This window comes from Vigna radiata, chromosome 1 (assembly GCF_000741045.1).
Source record: "Vigna radiata var. radiata cultivar VC1973A chromosome 1, Vradiata_ver6, whole genome shotgun sequence".
NCBI lineage: Eukaryota > Viridiplantae > Streptophyta > Magnoliopsida > Fabales > Fabaceae > Vigna > Vigna radiata.
In genome coordinates, this window is record NC_028351.1 from 36,477,984 (window position 1) to 36,497,816 (window position 19,833).

At 34.2% G+C, this 19,833-nt stretch overlaps 2 protein-coding genes across 3 annotated transcripts in view; both read right to left on the reverse strand.

Moving 5' to 3' along the window:
- The window catches only part of LOC106762889, a 3,094-nt gene extending 2,385 nt beyond the window's left edge, over positions 1–709 (reverse strand). The window contains exon 1 of the mRNA XM_014647003.2: positions 19–709. Within this exon, the coding sequence (XP_014502489.2) occupies positions 19–709 (691 nt within the window). The remainder of the gene's footprint in view (positions 1–18) is intronic.
- Positions 710–5,387: 4,678 nt separating this feature from the next.
- On the reverse strand, positions 5,388–12,175 carry LOC106771741 (probable transcriptional regulator SLK2). Of its 2 annotated transcripts, none has more exons than XM_014657742.2 (10): positions 12,046–12,175; positions 10,118–11,298; positions 9,773–9,904; positions 9,410–9,458; positions 8,420–8,634; positions 8,244–8,312; positions 7,633–7,733; positions 6,921–7,014; positions 6,745–6,814; positions 5,388–6,590 (listed from the first exon to the last, which is right to left on the reverse strand). In XM_014657742.2, the coding sequence occupies exons 2-10, from the start codon at positions 11,078–11,080 to the stop codon at positions 5,680–5,682; spliced, it is 2,604 nt and encodes an 867-aa protein (XP_014513228.1). In that variant the 5' UTR covers positions 11,081–11,298; positions 12,046–12,175; the 3' UTR covers positions 5,388–5,679. The 2 variants fall into 2 exon arrangements, with proteins under 2 accessions (XP_014513228.1, XP_014513236.1); XM_014657750.2 differs by having other exon boundaries at positions 11,973–12,126.
- Between the last annotated feature and the right edge of the window lie 7,658 nt (positions 12,176–19,833).

Sequence of the window (19,833 nt, forward strand, 5' to 3'; positions counted from 1 at the left end):
GCAACTTTGACTTCCTACTTCCACTTCCTGTACCACCAATCACCATCTCATCTTCACTATCAACATCCTCCTCTTCGACTTCTTCATCTGCATTCACAAAAACATCCACCAAATCATCTTCACTATCATCATCACCACCAACTACATCTTCAACATCTTCACTANCATCATCAGCTTCTTCACCACCAACTTCAACTTCTTCACCATCATCANCTTTACCATCTTCTCCACCATCCTCCTCGACAATTTGTTCACCAACAACTACATCTTCCCCTACCCCACAACCAACTTCAGTTTCTTCACCACCAACTTCAACTTCTTCACCACCATCACCTTTACCATCTTCAACTTCTTCACCACCATCACCTTTACCATCTTCAACTTCTTCACCACCATCACCTTTACCATCTTCAACTTCTTCCCCTACACCACTACCAACATCAGCTTCTTCTACCTCAACACCTTCTTTTTCACTCACTTCTCTATCTTTACCTATTTCTTCACCATGCTTACCAACATCATTTTCCAACTCAAGAATATAATCAGGATCCGACACCCTGTGAACCACAAACAAATGAGCTGACCCCTTCAATAACGCAATGTTCACCACATGCATTGCTCCCTTATCATCACTTAACAACTCCAACCTTTCTTCTAATACAGGACCACCCAGGGAATACCACAACTCCTTAACATTTCTATATCCCATCTCCTTCAGTATGGCCAAGATTTCAAAATAACTCCATCTATCTNTGTNTATGACCAAGGTACTTGTCTGACCTCCATGGTATTTGAATGACCCATCATTCCAAAACTTTCCCCCATGGTGAAACACCACCTCTACACCACAGTTTGACATTTTCTATTATTCTCAACTATTTTTAAGCCTACACACAAAAGTAATTGTCATACTACATTCATTGTAAACATGCCACGTTACTGATAAGTATTACACGTGTAGGCAAACAAAATTTAACTTTATCACAAGCAATAACTCTTTCACCTACACCCACAACCCACAACATTCCATTTTGTCTTAAAAGCTTAAATGCATGTGCATGACCCACACCTTAAAAAAAACCACACATTCCACAAAACAAAAGACAAAATAGTACTTCCTAAGGGGACCAAACCATACAAACAGTAACCACAACAAAATAGAAAACATTAAACAAAGGGAACAGTCCAAAAAGAAAGCATTTAACGATACACATGACACACAAAAGGGGGACCACAACACAACACAGTAGGGGACAGAAAAAGAAGTAAACAATGCGCACCTTTTCGCCCTTTTTGCTTCGAACAAATACCACTCTCAAACCTTTTCCCTCAAAAGTAGCCTTCACGAACCCTATTCGCTCCACACTCTGGATCGAGAACGCTGGAAATCGAGAACGCTGGAACCCTCTACTCGAACCTTCCACAATCACACTTTCTGATAAAACACCCAAATGTAAAAAACCCCAAATTCCAATTCATAAAAACCCTAATTTTAAAAAACCACAATTTCTGATACACACGTCAATAATTGGGTTATTCGTTGTCTGCCACGTTCAATAAAATGGGCCACCTCTTTGCCACGACACATAATTCAGTTGACAGATCACTGATCATATAACGCCGTAACATGGTACTTAACGGAAGGGACTTATTAAAAGCAAATTCAATAACTTGGGGACTAAATTAAATCACTTTTAAAACCGGGTACCAAACGGAAATTAACCTACCAACTTGGGTACTAAATAAGTATTTAAGCCTTTTTAATATAACTAAACATCAATTTAAATTGAATAAATTAAGATGGAATAAACTAATTAAAAACTTAAGCAAATATTAAGGTGAAATGACACACACGTGGCAGTGGATGAGGACAAGTTTCATTATTTCATCCTTATTCTTAAAGCAAAATTTAATATTTATTTCTAAAGTAAAATTTTATACACATCATCGTTTCCATCCTCGTTACCTTTGCAGCTTCTTCATTTCATTAACGTGTTTTTACCGTCAAACGTTCTTCCTCTTTCTCATTCAATTTTATCTTCGTTTTCTCATCCTTTTCAAAATCTAATTGCACCATGATGAAAATGAGAAGTTAAGGAATATATTGAATCAATCAGATTTCAAAATAAAGTAAGTTTTTATATACCCTATAAAATCACTCTTCTCTAATTTCTTTTTTAGTGATCAATCTTAGTAGAGTTAGTTGAAAAAAATATTCCTCTCAACTTGATTTACTATAAATTGAGTTTTTAACATAGCATAAGCACGACTGTTGCACAAATGTAAAAAGAGGCAAAACATTAAAATCTAATTTAAATCTAAGGATAAAAATGTAATTTTAATTTTTTAGCAGGTAGCAGGTACCCACAAGTATGGATAATGTAAGAATCGAATATGACCTGTTAACGATCGGGTATTAAATTACTCGTTACCCGCGGGTACCAACTATTCACAACGGATTTTATCTGTAAATACCCGTGGGCGCAAGTTTTTGTCATCCCTAACTTTGATCATGAGGAACAAGTCCTTGAGATTTCCTGAACTTCGTCAAGTTGGATGACCCTAATCATGACTTATTTGACCTCGATTGACCTCTTTATTGACCAAGTAGAAGCAAAACACATACGACGACATACAATATTTTATACCTTACAAACCGAGAAATTTTCAGAAGAGGCTTCACTGGCCCTCTACTCAAATGTCTTGACCGAGAGCGAGCTCAATATGTATTGGCCGAGATACATCATGCCATATGCAGTATGCATTTTGTGGCTCGATGCATGGTCAAAAGAATACTAAAAAAATTGTACTATTGGCCCACTCTAAGAAGGGATGCCCATGAGTACATTACAAAATGTCAGGAATGCCAACAATTTAGTCCATTGCACCGAGTTCCTCCTAAGAATCTACACATAATAACCTCACCTTGGTCATTAGCCATATGGAAGATTGACATAACTTTTCCCTTGGCAAAGCGAATGGTAAAATTTCTCATTGTAGTCATACACTATTTTACTAAGTGGATAGAAGTGGAACCACTTGCTACCATCTTAGCTCAATAAGTGCAAAAGTTTTATTGGAGAAATGTTATTTGTTGTCATGGACTACCATATTCCACAATCACTAATAAAGGTTTGACAAATCATCAATGTTGGTTTTGAACGATTCCTCAACAAACTTGGCATAAAACACAGGCTCTAATCAGTGGAGCACCCCAAATCAAACAGGCAAGTCGAAGCCGCCAACAAAGTCATCCTTACTGAGCTAAAAAAGAAGTTGGGAAAAGTCAAAGGGCTTTTGGCCTAGGAGATACCAGCCATAGGGCATTAAGTCATGATACTAGTAGAGCTCGGTGATACTTCTTATAAGCAACAACATTTTAACGAAGCACACAATGATGAAAACCTCTCAGCTGAACTATATCTCATACACAAGATGTGAGAAGAAACCCACGTGAGAAAAGTGATAGTAAAAAAAAGAGTAGCTTGGCGCCACAATACCCGAGTTCGAGAGAGGTCCTTCAGAAAAGGATATCTAGTCCATAGAATGCTCAACAATTCTCGCAGAATTGAAGATAAACTTTTCCCTAATTGGGAAGGTCCCTTCTACATCTCCAAAATGATGCCTATAAGTTAGAGAAGCTTGAAGGAAAGCTCATTCCAAGACCATGGAACGCCACACATTTAAAAGCATATTACAACTAAATGTCTTATGGTTATGTGAGCCTTTTTCCTTTCATATTTACTTTTCTTTTAACTTTAAAGATGTATTATGAGGACGTGTGTACTCTTTTTCCTTCAACAGAATTTTTTTCCTTAAGTTGGGTTTTGTTGGGCAAGATTTTAATGAGGGACACCTTAATCTCTAATAAAAATCCTCATTTTTTATTCATATTAATGTTTATTAACATTCCATAAAAGATTAGGGAGATAACATCAGAGTTACTAGATTGTAACATAAGAAAAGACCATGGAGTTGACACTCAAGTTACTAAATTGTTACGTGAAAAAAGATTATGGAGTTGGCTCTCAAGTTACTAGATTGTAACATGAAGAAAAAGCATGAAGTTCACACTCAACTTACTATATTGTAACTTGAGAAAAGACCGCAAAGTTGGCACTCGAGTTACTAGATTGTAACATGAGAAAAGACTAGGGAGTTAGCACCCAAGTTACTAGATTGTAACATGAAAAAAGACCTCAAAGCAAGGCACAAAAGGCCCTCAAAGCAAGACAAGTCATCAAGTCAATCAAACAAAGAAAACACCAAGTTAATTGAACACTAGGTCGGGTACAAGATGAACTCAACATTTCAATATATAAGTACAAAAACAAAAGCAACTCCGCATTACAAGATGGACGCATAAAACTTTCTCTGTGTTTTTTTTTCTTTTCCGGTGTTGGTTGGTCCTCCTTCTTATCCTCTCCAACTTTGGTAGTTGGTGTCTTACATAGCACGAAAAAGTTTCCTTGGTTGAAGCACCAACATCATCACCCACCTGAAATTTAACAATAATTAACATAGTATACAACCATTCATATTATCACCAAAAATCACTGACTATATGATAACATATAAAAAAAGAGGTAGAGTTCCATAATACCAAGAGTTTTGCAAAACAACGACAAGGAAGAGAATGAGAGAATGATGAACCTAAAGGGAGAAAGACAATCTGGAGAGAACACGAAATAAGAGTATTTTTGGAATCATGAAAAACTGAACCCTCAATCCATTTCCACGTCAACTTTTTATTAAAATAAATTAATTCAAACGAGCCAATGAAATCATGACACATTACGTTATAAAAAAGTTGCCAAAAATTAATTATTAATATATCGGGATCCTATCACAAAAGTAGCAAACTAACATTATTAGTTAAAATAATTTTTAGAGAATAATTATGATTTTTTTTTCGTTTCACTTTTAAAATCTAAACAAAAGACATTATACACTTTAAAATTCAAATGATTATTAATCCAATCCCTTTTATTGGTCTTTCCTTCAATAAAGAGAAAATAAAAGGTAAAATTAAACAAATACAAATGTGATCCTTTTATTTGCCATCCTCTGTAACTGAATAGTTTTATTTATTGACTGCAGAAATGTTGTGAATGTAATAGAAGCTTTGCAAATTTTATATACTTACAGACTAAACAAGAAAAAATCTCTTTCACTCTCATCCCATCCCCTTCAATTAAAACTCCTTTTACTTGAATAGCAGACCTTACATTTTTAATTTAGAGTCAATTTCTTTTGTCCCGAATTAGACTTAATATCACTTGGCTTCATTTTTCCCGTAACGGTCTCACATTCCTGTCATAACGTATTTGAAACACTTCCGAGCCTTATACATGATCCAGTTTGAGAACTTCAGCAAGACATCATGATTTGTATTAGCAGGTGACAGTGCTGTCAGTGGTATTTTATTAAGTTTGAGACAAAAAATGTAAGTGCCGTATAAAAAGCTTACTGCTCTTTTCAATAGTCCAATACACTTGCAGGACAAAGACATCAAATAAAACCCTAAAACACCTAACGGATTCCAAGTCCAATCGAAATCAATGAAAAGAAAATGACAGGAAAATCAAGAGAAAAAAACCGCATCTACTAAAAGTATCCTGTACAAAACTAAAACACTTCAACAAAAGATATGCCAATTACACGACCCAGTTGTGTTAGTCATGCCTTCCAGCCAAAACCCATTTCATCATCAAGATCACTGTTAAAGAAAGGGTTATCCGCGAACTCATGGCCAATGTCTTGAACCACATCTTGCAAATGTAGACTTTGCGGCATATCAGATGTTCTTGGGTTGAATCCACTGTTGCCAGCAGCGGCAGAAGAATCACTGTTCGAAGCTGTTTTGAAGCTATTATTCCTCGAAATGGGTCCATTGTTTCGTTGAACATTGGCAGAACCTCCGCTTCCGGATGGAGTATTGCCCCCAAAACCCATTGCATTCTTTGCCATATTCCCATTTGCATTGGGTCCACCAAGAGGCTGGGATTGCATTCCCCCATTGTTATTTGACACTTCCTTCACTAGTTGGTGGATCATCTGCTGCTGCTGCTGTAGAGCTTGATTTCCTTGGGACCCCGGTGAATGATTTTGTTGCAGTAAACCATTTGCGCTTAATGTGCGCTGTTGGAGGAGTTGCGGCAGCGGCAGCTGCTGCAGGGTTTGATGGGAACCTGGGAAGCCACCTACAGGCGAGTTTTGCATTGGGCCTGGAACTAAAGAAGGACCAGCTCCTTGCAAAGCAGAAGAGGGACTTGGGTTAGAATTATTGAATGAGGATCCTTCGCGCTGAAGGGAGCCAGGGCTAGAATTCATTGAATTTTGCCTTATGAGAAGATTTTGGTAGTTGGTGGCAAGTGCTGAATGGGCTGACCCACTCAAAGCACCACGATTAACCACATTTTGACCGTTGTTTATCTGGTTGTTCAATCCAGAATTCATTGCCATCAGCTTATTGAGCGTGTTTCTATCAGTTGGCAGACCATGAACATTTGCCAGCTGCTCCATTTCCTGCATCTTTTGCATCTGGAGCTTTGAGGCATTTGTTAGTAGAGGATAACTTTTCAAACTCTCTGCAGGTTAATGTTGGACCTATGTTACGAAGGCCAGTGGCAAAGTAAAAGTATAATTCCAAAAGCCAAAACTTAAAACAGCTTCGTACAACTATAATAATTGAAAATAGAACACAGAAGGGTAATATCGACATAAAAACAACACGCAAATTACCTATTGCCCCAACGTTTTGCTCGCCACAGATATCTATTAGGTCTTTCATGCTGTTGACAACCTCCGCAATCTGTCAACCATTGTAGCAGGTAAATAAGGGTTGAGAAAAGACAGCATAACAAATGTGTGGTTTTCTCTACAGTGCTCAAGCTGTACAGAAATTTTGAATAGCATACCTGCAAACATCTCACATATCTTTTAGAAAAACCCAAGTCATTAAGCGATTGCAACTCCAACATCTTTGCAAGCTGGCGCCCCGTTGTCAACACCCTGATGCAAATAAACATTATTTTAAGCTTTGAAGCTTGAGTTCAGTCTCATTGTAATTGTTAACTAGATGTTACATAAACTGTTCTAACCAGCAGATACTTTTAACCAAGCACGGCTTATTAAATGCCCAACTAGAGAGTTTGGTTGACAAAAGGGAAATAGATTCTCAATTTCTAATCTATATTTAAAATGCCATTAGAAGCTCTTAATCTTGAATAAACACAATGTAAAAATATGAATGCCAGACTTAGGATCTCTGTATATAAAAAAAAAATGTTATTTATGTGATGCAGGGCACCAGAACACAACCAAAATGCCAACGGGGAAAATCTTATACCGTAAGATCTTTCTGTTTCCAATTTATGGTTATTGACTTCCTACTGTATTTTTTTCTTCTCATTTTTCCCATGGTTATACATTTGGATTGCAATTCAGTAAGTCCAATAAAAATGAAGAAACATAGTTTGCACCAAGTTGTTCATCCATCTATCAACCAAACTCAAGTATGCACCATTCAAAGAATACAACATCGCACAAGTGTGCAGTGAAGAGAAATACAGACTGAGAAGGATTTGCTTAAAACACCAAACATTAAGGAACAACAATGCATTAACTTACACGTTGCTTTTTGTTTGCAACTCTTGTTGAGAAACCCCATCTGCCCCACTTTCAGCAATTGTACTCTGGCACTTTTGAGCTACATGTACTAACTGGTTGACCTGCAAATTTGCGAATCATATGAATTACAGCCAAATCAATACCTCTATATTGCCATCCAATCAACCTTCAGAAAGGTGAGCAATTTTTAAACCTTGCCACTGGGGCATTTAAACCTTTCAACTTTAATTTCCTTGATCTCCCTTTCATGAAATTAGAAGGGAAGTTTCATTGACACCTATCAATTTCCCTAACCAAATTTCAACTTACTATAGTCAAGTTCACCAAATTGCACTTCGGCATTCAGTCCTGACGAATATAATGGAAGAATTCAAGCATGTAAAGAGTTAATTATGCAACAAGCATGCATAAGCAGAAGTTTTTGTGCAGAAAAATTCTGAACATGCAAAGTAGACCACTTTAGGGAAGTCCCAAAACTCCCAACTACCAATCAAACCAAGCAACAAATGACGATCTACATAACAAATATTCTACCAAATAGCATCATCATCTATTAAAAACAACGAATGACTGCAAAAGTGAAAAGCATTCTAAAGGAAGCAGAAACACACCTGTGGTGCAACCAACCTTCGGGGAAGAAGTTCTTCATGTCGCCTTGCACAGAACTCCCAAGATAATATCTGTCCAAATTAAGAAGAATTTCAGACCATTATTATTAAAAAAAAAAAAAAAAAAAAAAAAAGATTCAAATAGAAAATATACTAGCATATAATAGCAATTTTGTAACCTTTAAATCTTGACTGAATATGATGCGAAGTTGACCTTCGCGAACAACTCGAAGCTGCTCATATACACTCTCTTGAACTGCTTTTGCATATTCTAACATCATTGCACCAGAAGAAAATCTTATTTCACGTGGCAAATCCAGAAACAACAGTTCATCAATGACTCCGCCACCAAATTTGATTTCATTAAGTCTAGGTAATACTTCATAAGTTGCCTCTGTGACAAAATCCATAATGGACATATTAGATTATAAGATTTACATCAGAAATTAAAAGAAATAGCGAGCTAATTATCTAGCTTACAGGTACATGCAATGCACAAATTCTGTATCTGCCACTATTGCACGCTAAGAGATGACACCAACCAATTAAAGGCTACAGTTAGTTCAGTTTATTTTTTCTGACTTGAAGGTTAAACCTAAGTAACAACAATCAAGAATGTGATCACAGGCCACTGGTCATTTGGTCAGCATTGACTACAGTAGCAAAATTAAACAAGCAAAATACAAAATGGAATTTTTTAACGACACTAAATTTCCATATTAACTTACTATAGAATCACAACACAATGGACAGTTTTGTTGGTTTGGTTTATAAAGCAGTTTGTTTTCCATTTGTTTTCAAAATCTTTACAGTTTAGTTCCTCTTAGTCCCTATAATTCTGCACAACAGAACTGTAATTTTTCAAAAGATGTGCAGTGGTTAAATTGAGTAGTTGCTAAATGTAGGGGCTAACTCATAAAGATTGGGGGGCTATAAAGACCAATTGAATATTTAATCATTACAAATATGTCATTTTTTTCACTGTTTTCTGCTTTCCGAAAGTTGTATAGGAAATTAGGAAAACAACAAAACTCCAATCTATAGTTTCTTCCATAAATCTGGGAAACAGGAAATAAAGTGACACTTCTGTGATTAATGATGAGAACAGGAATAAATGAATAAAAACTCCAGCCATACAGGCTACAATATTTCCTTTTTGAAATACTTACCAAATCCCCTTCCAGATTTACAACCACATATGTCACATTGCCATGCATCCTGAACAAAGAAAAAATCCATATCAATGTATGCACTAATCAAAGATGCAATAGAACTACCAGATTAAAAGGGAAAAATGGCATAGACCTAAAATAAAAAAGAAAACAAATGCAATAATTTGAAATATAACTCTGAGTTGGCAAATTGGCAGCATTCTTTGAGTTGTCAACAATTACATTATCACGTGATACATTTAATTAAAAGTTTGAATGGAATATTTTATAAATGACTATCAGCAAATTAAGGCATCGCCCCCATTTATTATGCAAGCAAGACATAGTAGTCAAGGATAAATAAAAAGTGCAAAGATTTACCGTAGCTGCTTGGGGGAAAACACCAAGCGCATGATGGCCGACATTGTTATACAACGACAAGCACCACCGTTTCCTTGCACGAGGAGAGTAATATTCAGCCACAAATTTTCTCCAATAAGCAATACTATTATCCTGAAAAAAAACAGAAAAAATTCAAACTAGAGTAATAACTAATGTAGAAATTCAAAAATACCCAAAGCATAAAACAATGTGCTCACATATAATTAAGCTCCTGAAAGAAAAAGGAATAAACTTTATAAAGAAAGCAAAAACTAGACGGATGATGTAATGTATATAGATTTGACACTATGATAGGTCATCACATGCAGCAAATAAGAAACTCACATTTGGCCGTTGCCTTTGATGATAGAGATATTGCATCAGTCGACGAGCACAAACCCCACTGACACCATTGTCACATGGGCGCTTGACAGAAGAAGAGGGCTGCATCACTTGCTGCTGTAATTGCTGTCTATATTGCATTTGTTGTTGTTGTTGTAGTTGCTGTTGTTGCTGCAAGTGCACACGCTGTAATTGGGGCATTGACTGAAAGATTTGTTGTTGTCTCAGTCTCTGCTGTTGTTGAAATAAAGCCTGTAACTGCGGATTACGACCCTGCAATTGCATGGAATCTTGTCTTTGAAGAATCTGTTGCATGACCTGCTGCTGCTGCTGCATTATATCTTCCTGCTTGATATCCAACCTAGGTTTTTTGGACAGCTGAGATACATTATTTGGATCATGAATGAAAGATCCAGGGACATGCGCACCCATATGAAGGGAAGACGGACCAGATTGAGACGCAGGCAACGATGTAGCACTTGCAGCACCCTGCAGCTGCTGCTGATTCTGCTGCAATTGTTGAACATTATGATCTTGATGAGAGCTCTGCTGTGCTACAGAGGAACCATCGATCACTGATGAGCCTGAAATACTAATATTGTTTGACGTAAATGACATGGGTGAGGCAGGTAATCGTAAGTATGAGTCCGTATTAACACTGGCACTTCGCTGCAAATGGGGGCCACCAGAGAGACCAGAATTTGCATCAGTGACTAAAGAACTAGCTCCAACACTTGGTGCTGAGTTTGCCACACTGTTCAAACCTACATTATTCATATCACCAGAAACCGGACCCAGGTTTGTTCGACGGGCTCCAGTAACTGTGCTAGATGAGTTAACAATAGATGAACTTAAGCGAGTGTTAACTACACTCTGTGACTGCCCATCTCCTTGAAAGAAAATTCCAGAATGTGAAGATGATTGGGTTAACCCTCCTGTCACCCGCGAAGGTGTCATGGAGGTCATCCCCCCTTGGTGACTGCAATCTGGGTAGCTCTCCAGAGCCAAGCCTACTGGTATTTAAAATAGTCTAAAATAGCTCTTGTACTCTACGTAACCGACAGATTACGTGTGAACCCCTGATAGTATTCCAAAACCTTTTACCAAACCAAATAACTCCGGTTCCACCAAATGCATCCAGAATTGTTCTTCCTTCTGAACACTGGACAATTGCTGTTTTAAATCTAACAACAAAGAAAAGAACACATGCATATTCATTAGTACAAGGAAAACTCCAGCTAAATCAAATGAAAACAACCAAACAAGACCTGGCATGAATTTTAGAACATGCCCGAAAATTGACCAACACCCTTTTTCAGAAAGAAAAATCACAAACCAATAATCCCACAAACAAATCCTTTTTCTAACCGCTTTACGTGCTCTTAAGAGAGGAATTCGCTTCGAAGAAAAAGTAAGGTAACAGTTAAAAATAGAAAGATGTCTAAATCCTCTAGCTTTATTTTCTCATCAGAGCTATATGAGTATTCACTTTTCCACCTAAAATCAATCAGAACCCAAAGCCATCAAAAGATCAATATCGTAATGATAAAATAAAATCCTATACTCTAAATTCACATAATCAAAAGCCCTAAAACCCCAAATCAAATTCAAAAACATAACAAAGGAACCAAAAAGAACAAACTAGAACCCCAATTCCATTCCTGGCAGGCACAATAATTCACAACCATCAAGAAACTGCGGAGTGACCAAAATAAGAGAATGTCTCCCAAACAATAGAAAACGCAAACCTCAAACCTAACACCACAAAAATCAAAAATGAAAATAGCAAATAATTTATAATTCTCTACACGAATTTAAAAGACAAACAGAAAGGTTCACTCCAAGATCGATCAGTAACTGAAAAATTGAAAAACACCAATGAAGCTTTCAGAACAGCTCAGTGCAAAAACGAATCGTTCGGAACTACTCACAGCGAAACCGCTAGCTGAAAAAAAGAAAGCCAACGGAAGCGCAGTGAATTGGAATCGCAGAGAATAAGAAAAGAAATAAAAAATAACGATGTGAATATCGGAGAGAGAAGAGTTTATAACAATGTGGAAATGACCGGTGAACCGATCACGCGCTATCTTTCACCTGCAGTGGCAGGTCACACGATTCAGACACGTGTCAAGAAAGTGACTGTGGTGATAGTCGGTGATAAATCCGCAGCCGCTTCAAGACCATATTGCTGACATGGCGAGTTTCAATTGGAGGAGAGACTTTGGCATGAGAGAACCTGTGTGTAGGTTATTTCACTTACCATCCGTTGTTTAGTTTTTGTAATTTGGAGTCTAAAAGTCATTTAGTGTCTTATCTTTAATGGTGTTTATCATAATCCATTGGATTTAAAAAAAAAATTAAACAGATTAATTTCCATGTATTTTAATTTCTTTAAATTTTTTTCAAAATAAAATTTAAATCTCAAAAAAAAAACTCATGAATTTGTTCAGTTTAGATTTAATGCAGTACATGTACACATTCAAAAATTTATTTTGAAAAAATATATATAATTTTATTAAAAATAATAACGTAACCATATCAGATTCCTCGGACATCTTTATCGCAATCGAATTTTCAGCTAACTAACTTTTATATAAAAAAAATTCAAATATAACAATTAAAAATATTAATAGTTTTATTTAAATATATTGGATTTTTAAATCTTATCTATCAAATCCCCAACAGTCAATTTAATTGGTTTTTGATTCAATCGGATGTGATTATGCTGAAAATTAAATTAAATTGATTCAATTTGGACTATTATGAACACTCAATATGACATTCATATTATAAGATGTACTTTAAAGTAAAATTTTCATTTATTTAAACCAAATATTATATTTTACCTGGAAGATATTGCTATAGAAGTACTTATAGTAGTCTGAAGTGACAGTTTACGCCAGTCACATAGTATCAGGTCACCTGTAGTGGGCGGTCACATGTTCATTTGGAGTTTAACGGATCACAACGCAACCGTTTATAAACGTGGTTGATGATGGGGCAGCTTTTCATCGGGAAGCTCTCTCCCATATTAAGAGAAACTGTGTGTAGGTGATTATCGCTCCGAAATGAATTTGGTTCTAAAATTTCAGGGGGAAATTGAATTTCAACAATTGCTTTTTCTCTTATAAAAAAAACAGGACTATACTAAATAAATATATTGAATTATTACTTAAATAAAAAAATAAAAAAACTTTATCTTAACTAATTTGTGTGCTTTTGCTGAGTACTGGTACTTCACATCAAACTTTTTTAATTGAACTATTTTTTATATTATAATCTAATAATTTAATTATAATACATAAATAATGTGTATTTTTTTTCATTCGTACCTAATCATGAATTAATATATGTTTAAAGTTATTTTTTTTATATAAAATAATTACTATAATCTATCTTCTGACCAAGTCAACTAAATTAATATCAAATGTACTATCAATTGCAACTTCACTACCCACTCATTAACTAAAGACATGAGTGTGGTTGAGCTGCTTGTATCAACAATCGGTTTATAATAAATATTTTAAAGTTATGTGAATCATAATTTCTAATTAGTGGATTATATTATAAAATAAGCACTGAGAAAACGTGAAATTAGATTAAAATCAAATATTTTTAAAATATAGTATTGTCATCTCACTACCAAAACATGAATTAACTTCTAACGTTATTCTTATATATTTTAATTACTGTATAAATTTAATAAATCTGGCTTTGATTTAAGATTCAAATTTTCCCTAACAATAGAAAAGCTGTATATTAGAAGACTGGTTTTCATTTTAAAAACATTATTTTAAACTAATATAAGTATTTCAATATTACACTCTAAATAAATAAAATATTAAAAATGGTTTTAAAAACCATTCAATTATTTTAATGAGTAATAAAGATATGAATTAAAATAGTCAAGTTTAATATTTTTAGAGGTCATTCTTTAACTGGAAATGATTTGGAAACTTTATTTCATATATATTTTTAATCACTTTTTTTTATATAATTCTAAACACAAAAAACTAATGTAATTAATCTCAATTTAAATTTGACTTAAAAAACAACATTTATAATATAAAAGATTAATTTTTACGCGAAGCATTATTTTTTAATATGCGAGTATCAATTATATATATATATATATATATATATATATATATATATATATATATATATTTATATATATATATATATATATATATATATATATATATATTATTAAATATATTATTATTCATAATGTATTTTAATATTTGTTTATAAATAAGTGAGAATACGAGTATTAAATTATCTATACGTGAGTATATGCAAAAATTGAAATAAAAAATTAATTTATATTTTATTAAGTAAAGTTTAATTAAAATTAAAATCAATTTATATTTTATTAGATTAAATTTAATTAACATTAAATTTTAATTTAATTTATATTATATTTTTTATGGTTTTGTAATTTATTTAGAATTTATTTTAATTTTTTATAAAATATTTGTCAATATTTACGGGTTTTAAAATATCTATGGATATTTTTTAAATGGTTATTCGACAATAATAAAACAGGTAACAAGATGACTTTTTTATTGCGGGCCAGGTAGTGGTAGGCACCATTCGAGCTCTATCTGACCCATTGTCATCTCTAACTTAGTTACTATCACTCTAAAATCAGACCTAAAGGAGGCAAGAAATTGTTATATCTTAATCTAAGGCACTATATCCACCTCTAACTAGCCTAGCCCACACCATCATCTGTCGTAACAAACAATAGTCAAACAACCCATATCGTTACATATAGAAGCAAACCTGTGTGTGCATCCCAACAAATGTTGTTTGGTCTAAAGTGTAATTAACAAGCTAGAAAAGCTTAAAGAAAAACTCGAAATACTCCAAAATTAATAACACGACATAATAAAATGGTTGGTTTTTTATTTATTTCCTTCCTAAATGTACTCTTGATTATTTTTCCTTTTTAGACGTACGCTTAAATTATTTTTGTGTGCTCTTTCAATAAGAGACACTGTATTTTCCAATAAATTTCTCATATTTTCATGTGTATTCCTTTTTACATAAGTTATTAGATTATAACCAAGACCACCAATGTAACACTCAAAAGACCTTGAACGAGGCAACAAAGTTACTAGATTCTAACCAATATAAATAATGTAACACTTAAAAGACCTCAAACAAAGCAACGAAGTTACTAGATTGTAACAAAGATCGCACGTGTAACACTCATAAGATCTAACATCATAAGGAATGTAGCACACAAAGTCAAAGACCCAAGTTACTAGGTGATAACAAAAACAAGAATTCTACAACATCAGGCTCCATCCAAAACACTTCTAAGGTAAAGACATCAACAAAACATAAGAGATACCAAGCTAGAACAAACAACTCAAAACATAAGACCAAACACAAAAGAAACACGACCTTCTTATGCTTGAAGACAGGAAAAGGTAAGAGTACAATCACCATCCTAATGCGCGAGTTCAAAAGAAGCATGACCCCAAGGACTAAGGGGCTTGTGTTTCTACTTAGCCCAATATGTCTATTAAAGAGTGTGATCCAATAAGGCCCTTTAAGTCTCTTCATTATGGAGCAACCCAAACCTACCCCTATTTGGGTCATATTTATATGTTATAGTTATATCTCAGTAGTTTGGTGTGTTAGTTGTTATTTATCATTATGTTATTATTTGTTATACTCTTACTATACTCTCCAGATAGGTATTATTCTAATAAGAATATAAGTTCATGATTCATATTGATCCTATAAATATAATTAGTATTTCCTAAAGAATACGCACTCTCACACTCTATCGTAAACATTGATACACTTAATTATACAATGGTCATAACTTTTTTACTAATTTGAGTGTTATATGATTTTTTTCCTTCAACAAAGAGTCCCTTTCCAAGCAAAAGAAGCGACCAAACCATCATTAAAATTATCTCACCTTTTTTCAAGTTCATGCTCATGATCAATATAAGATCAGGGTCATTCTTTGATGAGCATGGTTTGAATACTCATGCTCACGCTCTATTATAATCATTGATACACTTGATTACACAAATATTTTAATTCTCTTACTAACTTGAACATTATAGATTCTTTTGACAATGAGACTCTTTTTAAATAAAAGAAGTGATCAAATCATAATTAAAATCTTGTCATATGTCTATAAATTCACGTTTCAAAATTCAAATAAAATGAAAATATTTTTTTGACAAACATGACTCTAATCTATAAAATCTCTTACCTTTTATCTTTTATCATATATAACCTTAAATCATATATAATCTTAAATAATTTTAGCTCAATTTAAATTACAACCATTTTAAATTTAACAATTAAAAATTGTTTTATAATAATATAAAATATATTTTTATCAAATCTAAAAATATAATTTATACATGCAAGTATTTTTATTCACTACAATATTATATATTCTCTTATGTTTTTTTTTAATACAAAACTGAACCATCTATAAATTTTAAATACATGACTTATATATATATATTTTTTTTTAAATTCGGAATGTTTTGACATTATCCAACAAGAGCAGTGGTTGCACATGATTACATGGGATACCAATTTGACGCGTAGTTTTCAAGGGTATATACGTGGTATTGAACTATCATGCATAGACGATGATGTTCTCTACTGAACCGTTAGATGGGAATGTTGAAATCTGATTGGATAGTAGAAAAGGGTGTAAGAGTTTTAATATATGCACGGATGCGTTTTAGCATTCAGATATTTGTTGCCATTAGTGTTTCTTCTACTATTGCTATAAGTGGTTAATGGACAGAGACGTGAATAATATTAGCACGTGCAAGGTGTGTGTGGCTAGTCTAACGTTGTCAATATTAAAAAGCATGATAAGATAAGATAACACGTGGTTGAATTAATTTATTATCTTACTCATTTTTTATTAAATTATAATATAAGTTTTTTCTTGAATTCTTAATTTTTCATTTCTTATTATAATTCTCATACTTTTAAAACTTCATAGTTTTGGTTTAAATTTTAATTTTATAATGCATCTAGTTCTTATTGTGCTTCAGTTGAATTTTATATTTTAGGTGTTGGATCGTTACAACTTCTATATAATTGTTTCTTTATATATTTATTAAATTTCATTTAATTAAAAAATGTAAATAAATCAATAATAATTTTACCTTTTTAATGTGATTCATATATCACATAAATAAATATATTTTGATATCTTATCTAATATAACTTTAAACCAACTATGATATATCTTTAGTTTAGAAAATAAGCATAACAAATTACATTTAAATTGAAGATATAGGAATTAAACGTTGTATTATAATAATTTAGATTGATTTGTCATAATCAATACCTTTTACAAAAATTGGTATTAATTAAATATGTTTCAACAAATGAAAATTTAATCTTAGTTTTTTATGTCATAATGGCTTTTTGCACATAAATAATTTATAAGAGTTAAAAAATAACTTTATTTTTTTCAATTTTTCATTAAAAAAATATACATAATGTATTTCTAAATATCATTTGTATTCCAAAAGTTTAACTACAACTTTTTCTTGAATAAAATAAAATTAAATAAATGATTAATGAACCAAATTTAAAAGTAACTTACAATGAAACACTGATGAAAATGAAATCAAAGAAATGTTAGATGGAATGAATTTGATGTCAACCCTTAGAATCAATGGGTTAAAACTCTTAAATTGCTAGCTGACATGCTAAGACAATTAATTTAAGTATTAAAAAAACTTTTATTTTTATAAGATATTGTGAAAAAATCAGAAGTAAAATATGATATTTAATTGAAGAAACGATATTCACGTTACACTTAAGAAAAATGAGAAAATAAGTGATAAGTTCATTAGTGCAAAAACGCGCTTTAACGTCACTTTTAGACGTCGGTCCCGTGAAAATCCGATGTCTATTTCTGCACGGTGGCATTATCGTAAATAAATTGGAAAATTAGACGTCAGTTTCTATGTCAGGCGACGTCTATCACATCATAGACGTCGCACCTGCCGCAACCTGACGTCCAATTGCCTGAGGTATGTGATAAGACAATCCATTGACGTCGGATTTTCACGGGCCCGACGTCTACTAGGCTGTAATTAATGTTGCCCATCAAATTCCCAGGAGCGTAGACGTCGGCTGGAAAGGGCACCAACGTCTACGTCACTAACAGGAAAATCAAACGTCAACCGGTTCAGCTTTAGACGTCGAATAGACGTCGGATCCCGTGAAAAGGCGACGTCCATTGGGCTACAATTAATGTTGTTCACCTAATTCCCCAGGCAATTAGACGTCACGTAGTCAAACGCCGACGTCTAAGGCCTGTCTGGAAGGCGGGAAGACAAAAATCCTTCAATGTCGACGTCAGTTCTGAGGGGCACCGACGTCTACGTTCCTTTATTTTCACCAAATTCGAGGGTTGTAGACGTCGGATGTTAGCGGCACCGACGTTAACTTCCCTGACAGGAAACCAAAACGTCAATCTTTTCAGCTTCCTAGACGTCGGTTTCTGGAGCAACCGACACCCCATTTTCATTTTAAATAGACCGCGGTCTCTTCTCAAAATTTAGTTTCAATCGCGTCTTTGTCTCTTCTCCTTTTTCTCTGCTTCTCCTCTACTGTTTATCTCTTGCTACATTGCGTTGTCGTTTCTCATAACGTCATTGTCTTCGTCGTCTCCTTTTTCTCTCTTGCATCCCAGGTTCGTGGTTTTTTTTTATGCTACCCATTTAATTGCTTGAACCTTTTAAAATAAATTTTTATTAATTTTTTGAAAGGAGAAGAAAAATATTTTCAACACAAGGCCGACAGAATGGTCGCACGTGTGCTTTAACCTTTTAAAATAATTTACGATTTTTTTAAAGAGGAAGAAAAAGGTTTTTAGCACAAGGCAGACAGAATGGTCGCACTTGTGCGTAAACCCTTTAAAACAATTTATGATTTTTTAAAGAGAAAGAAAAAGGTTTTTAGCACAAGGCAGACAGAATAGTCGCACGTGTGCTTAAACCTCTTAAAACATTTTTTGATTTTTTTTTTATGATATATATTTTTTATGATTTTTATATTTTTATATTTTTAACAAACAAACAATAATAAAACAAATTCTAAAGCTAAAGAAATAAGATCAAAGACAAATAAAAAAAACAAAAAAAAAATACAATCCAATAGGCCCAATAAGAATAAGGGAGTGCAGAAGACAAAACCAGGGGTGCATAAAAGAGTTCTTTTGATTGGTTGCCAGAATGGGTTTGAGCCCAAAGAGAAGGGGGTTGCGAATGGAAGCAAAGGGGGTGCAGTCCGAAATAGCATGCTCAGACCCAACTCTCTCTTTGTTTTCAGAAACAAAATGAACCTTTGGAAGGGGTGTGAATAGGAGTTGCAGCTCAACAGAAAGAAGAAGGCGGCCCAAGCCAGGCCCAAGGCCCTTTTGATCTGAATCAGAAACACTAGGGGTTTGCCATTCTCATCCCCATTTGTGCAGCGGCTAAGAGACCTAAGGTCTCCCTCTCCGAGCAAAGGAAAACTCTGAAGGAACTCACCTTCGCCACTCCGTCCCTGCCTCACTCCGAACGGCCACTACGAGCTGCTGTCCACGGCGTCACCGGCGACACCACAACCCCACCGAAGCCACCGCCGGCCACCCGCGCACTCACTGCCCTCTCTCTCTCTCTGCTTCGAAAACGGCGACCCAGGGAAGGGTTTGCCTCTGT